This window comes from Cucumis melo, chromosome 12, assembly GCF_025177605.1.
Source record: "Cucumis melo cultivar AY chromosome 12, USDA_Cmelo_AY_1.0, whole genome shotgun sequence".
Classification (NCBI taxonomy): domain Eukaryota; kingdom Viridiplantae; phylum Streptophyta; class Magnoliopsida; order Cucurbitales; family Cucurbitaceae; genus Cucumis; species Cucumis melo.
The window spans coordinates 10732508-10737303 of NC_066868.1; the positions used below are offsets into that span (position 1 = coordinate 10732508).

The 4796-nt window shown below is 30.2% G+C and overlaps 1 protein-coding gene across 1 annotated transcript; it reads right to left on the reverse strand.

The window, feature by feature from the left end:
* Positions 1-1389: 1389 nt before the first annotated feature.
* Positions 1390-2599, reverse strand: LOC103502130 (arogenate dehydratase/prephenate dehydratase 6, chloroplastic-like). Its single transcript, XM_008465974.2, has one exon. It carries the CDS (start codon positions 2453-2455, stop codon positions 1571-1573), a length of 885 nt encoding a protein of 294 aa, XP_008464196.2. The 5' UTR covers positions 2456-2599; the 3' UTR covers positions 1390-1570.
* Positions 2600-4796: the final 2197 nt, after the last annotated feature.

Here is a 4796-nt window from a genome sequence, read left to right on the forward strand (position 1 = left end):
GTGTACCAAGTCTACGATTTAAACCTAAATCATGTACGGGGTGTGTGACCTTGCTCTATGTCACCACATGGTTCAATTTTGTCTACTTCCATCCCAAAAATTTCTTATACCTTATCTTTTGGATGCATTGTTCATATACCATTTAACATTGGTTACTTTTAGAAATAATTTGACCATTTGAAATTTAATTTAAATAGATAAAATTCTTAGCTCAAGAACCTTGTTTTTTAAGTTGTATGATAGTGAAGGAAGAAAATGATTGTCCATAGATTTCTTATGCTTTTTCTTAATTTTTATTTTAACATTATCAAAATCAAATAGAGAAAAATTGAAATCTTTCAAATTTTCTTCAAGATTTTCCTTAGATATTAAATTTAAGGGTGGGTATGGATATGGATGAAAAATTTAACCTTTGTTTAGGATTAAAAGTTAAATTTGTTCTTTTTTTAAAAAGAATTATGATGGAGCTAGTTAAAAAAGGATACAAAATGGAGAAAAAAAAAAAGAACGAAAATGGATGATGAGAGTGGGAGTGAGGAGGTCGTTGGTGCGAGGTCGGAAGGGTGTGGAAGACAGACCAACGACAGAGGAAGAGAGGAGAGGAGTTGTGGTCACTCTGCGGGAAGAAAACCTTTATCATTCAACATTCATAATTTCTATTTAATTTTAATTTTATCGTCTAAATTTAAAATATTACGGTATTCTTATCATTCACATTTGAGTTTTGTTTCAATTCAATTCATAAATTCTAAGATTTTCAATTTTCACTTAAAAAATAACTCACTAAACATTTTCTTAAAATGATAAAATGAACATTCTTAAACTTAGAAACCAATATAGACAAAAAAGTTTAGGAAAATCGCATCAGATGATATCAAAATTTAGAAAAAAAAACTCATATTACCTATTTTTTTATATTCCAAATATGACAAATATAACATGTAATTAGATATATCATAGTTATGAGTGGACTCTTGGGAGTAATCCATTTTTAAATTTGCTAATTTTGTAATTTAGAAAATATAGTGATATATTATCATAAAATATTTTGATAATTTTGAAAACCACGACCCAATAACGTACCCTAATTTTATAATTTTATAATTTTATAATTTTTTTTTTTTACATTATTTCAAATTTTCTATTAGAAACAACTCTAATTTTGTAATTTTATCTTTAAAACCTACATTGGTATGAGCCCACTTGTATCCTTATAAACATTCTGAGTTTCCATTATATCATCCTAAACCCATTCAAATTTTGTGTCTTTTCTTTTTGTTTTTTTTTAAAAAAAAATTAATTTTGCGTCTATAGGTGTGAATGTAAAAAAGAAACAAAATGAAATTGGAGAACCAAATAAATACAAAGTTCAAATAACTAAGAGACAAATTTTGTAATCATATGTTAAAACAATAAAAGTGGTGTTGAAAAGAAATGTAGCTTTTGGGTTTTACATTTGACCATTGTATCATATCAAATGAAATCATAGTCATTCCTTACAAACAACATCAAAATAATCAGCAATGGATTGATTATGCGATGAACAACAAAATAATCTTACACTTCGATTTCAATCATTTTTGGTGGCCATGGCTACCTCCATTGGATAGCAACCCAACACCCTGAAGAACGAAGCATATTCCTTCAACTCCGCCATAGCTTCTTCACCTTTCCCTTCCTCCATTGACGCCTCAAAGTCCGCATAAAACACATACTCAAACCTCTTCACCGTCTCCGCCACTCTCATCGGACAGCTCCGGTGCGGCCTCGATTCGATCTTCGTCAAGCTAATGTTCCTCATCGCAAACGCCGCCAGCACCTTGAATAGAGCCGGCGTTCCTTTCTCCAATGCAAACACTACGCTCGTCTTTAACGGCAAATCCGGTTCCGGAATCACCGGATCTCGTGCTAGGACAACGAATCGCGTCACGTTTCTCGAATCGTCTTGGATTCCGTTCGCGAGGATTTCGAGCCCGTACAGCTCGGCGGCGCGTGCGCTAGCGATTGCGGCTGTATCGCGGAGATTGTTGAGGGCTATGTGTTCGGCGGCGCCGGCCGTGTCGTCGAAGGCTTCACGCGCGGCGTTGAGGCCGAGTTTGGTGAGAGTTTGTTCGCATTGCGATAGGGCTTGAGGATGGGAAATAATTCTTCGGATGGATTCCGATGGGACTCCTGGTAAGGCTAAGAGGCAATGGTGAACCGGTAATTGAACTTCGCCGATTATGTGGAGGCTATGGCGGAGGAGAAGATCGTAGTTACGATGAATAGAACCGCCGAGGGAGTTTTCGATTGGGAGAACGGCGAGATCGGCGATGCGATTCTCAACCGATTGAAAAGCAGTTTCGAATTGATGGCAGGGGATTGTTAGGGAGTTAGGGCAGGCTTTGCCGGCGGCGGCTTCGGAGTAAGCGCCGGGAACCCCTTGGTAAGCGACGTGAAGCTTTTGAAGGCCCATTGGAGCCGGAGAGTAGTTTCCGACAGTGGCGACGGCGTAGGCCTCGAGTTTTGTTATGTTATTGAGTTATTACAAGTTACAAAGTGGATGGACGGAAATGTTGAGCAGAGGCATATCTCGTTTTATAGTTGAAAAATACTACCAAACCTCTTTTGATTAAGGGTCAAATTCTTGACCTTATAAATAATTTTAAGAACAAAATAAATGTATTAAGTCATTTTAAACCCTAATATTATTTTGTAAATATTATCCCATACCTTTCCATCAACGTCTCTTTGCTTACTCAGTTTCAATAATATTCAATTTTAGTCCTTAAATTCATAATAATATATCTATCTCATTTTTTTTAATTTTTAACATATATCTTTTTAATGCTACATAATTTTTATAAATGTAACAAAACACTAAAATATTTACGGTCTACATAAAACAAAATAAAAACACTAATGATGTTGATAGAATTTTTTTATAAATTTTAGATTTTTCTTGATATTACAAACGATTCAAACACTTCTCTTTCTTATCTTTCTTTGCTATATATTCATCTTCTCTTCTACATTTTTTTGGTTCCTTCTTCTTCCATTTTTATTTTTATTCCATATTCTTCAGCTCCTCTATTCATCTTCTTTTGGGTAAATAAAATACAGATTTCTTCTATTTTTATTCATCTTCTTTTTATTTCTTTCTTTCTCATCTTCTCTTTTTTCTTACCACTCCTCTTCCAAAATATCAAGATCGTTTAAATATCACTTTAATATGATCTAAACAATCTTTTAAATTTAAAACATTTTTCTCATCGTTAAAAAAAACTACACGATCGTGTATCCTTTCTTACACGATCACGTATCATGATTGTTTAGAAGAAGAATTGCACAAAACATTTTTTCCATCATTAAAAAAACTACACGATCGTGTATAATTTCCTACATGATCGCATATCATCATCGTTTAGAAGAAAAATTATACAAGCGCGTTTGTGACCGATTAATCAGGTGTTGACCGGGACATTTTTGGTATTTTCTATTGTGAGCTTTTTTCGCTTTCAAAATTGTTCTATAGAGTATAAATATTTTGTTGATTTATTATATTTTTGAAAAAATCCCTTCTTAAAGATAAGTTTATAAGGTTCTATAAGTTTTCTTTTGTTTGATTATTTAAAAATAATTATATGACATTTAAAATTAAAAAAAAAAATGATTTTTTAGAAAATTATTGTTCTAATTTAAAATGTCATATAATTATTATAATAAAACTTTAAAATTACTTGGTGAGACTTTTTTAAATTTATTTTAAAAAACAATTGATTAAAAGGGTAGGTTATGAAAATTTGGAACCAAATGAACCTATCATTATAAACTTTGAGGTATATATTTAAAACTGAGGATGATGGATGTGTACGTATTATTCAAAACTTGAAAACTAAAGAAAGTAATTTTTAATTATTTATGAATAAATGGATGAAAAATACAACAAAAGAATATTTTGACATTTGTGATTCACATATATTAAAAATACAGCCTATTTTGTTGAAAGAAAAGAAGGATGTTGACCTAATTGCAAATAAAATAACATGGAAAAAGTTAAAAGAAAATTTGTTGGACGACTAAATAGAATATTGTCACAATGAACGACCATATCTCAACTTCACTCATAAATATGAATGATGTACTTTCAACACCCAAACAAACTAAAATTTTGTGATATTACTATGTACATATTGACTAGTACTATTGGTTAATTATTATTAGGTTAAAATATTACTTTCATCTTTATCGACGGATAAAAGCTATAAAATTTAACAAAATATTTTTTCAATATTAATTTGAAATTATGAAATACCTATACATTACCAAACTTACATACAAATACAAATTATTATAAAATAAATAAATCGGCCCAATATGCTTTCTAAAATAAAATTTATAGAAAAGAAAAAAAAAACTCACATTTCTATGGTTTTAAACTAAACTTTTAACTCATTCTCTGATCAATTAATTGCTAATATTTAATTTAATCTAAATTTGAATCATATTCGTTTATAAATTTCTCTCAAATATAACTTATAGTTTTAATATGTATTATATATGTATTATAGTTTTAATACGAACATAATCAGGTTAAATTAATATAAATTCATTCAAATATTTTATTCTTTCATAAATTAATTTTGAATCACATTTAATAAAATTTAATTAAAATATAAGTTTTATGTTATAACGTATCACTATACATAATATTAATTCTTTATGTAAGTTTCAACATTGCAAATTACATCAAATATATATTAACTTTGTTACCTTTTAGGAATCAAGAAGGGATCCTGATTAGAAGCTACAATAAT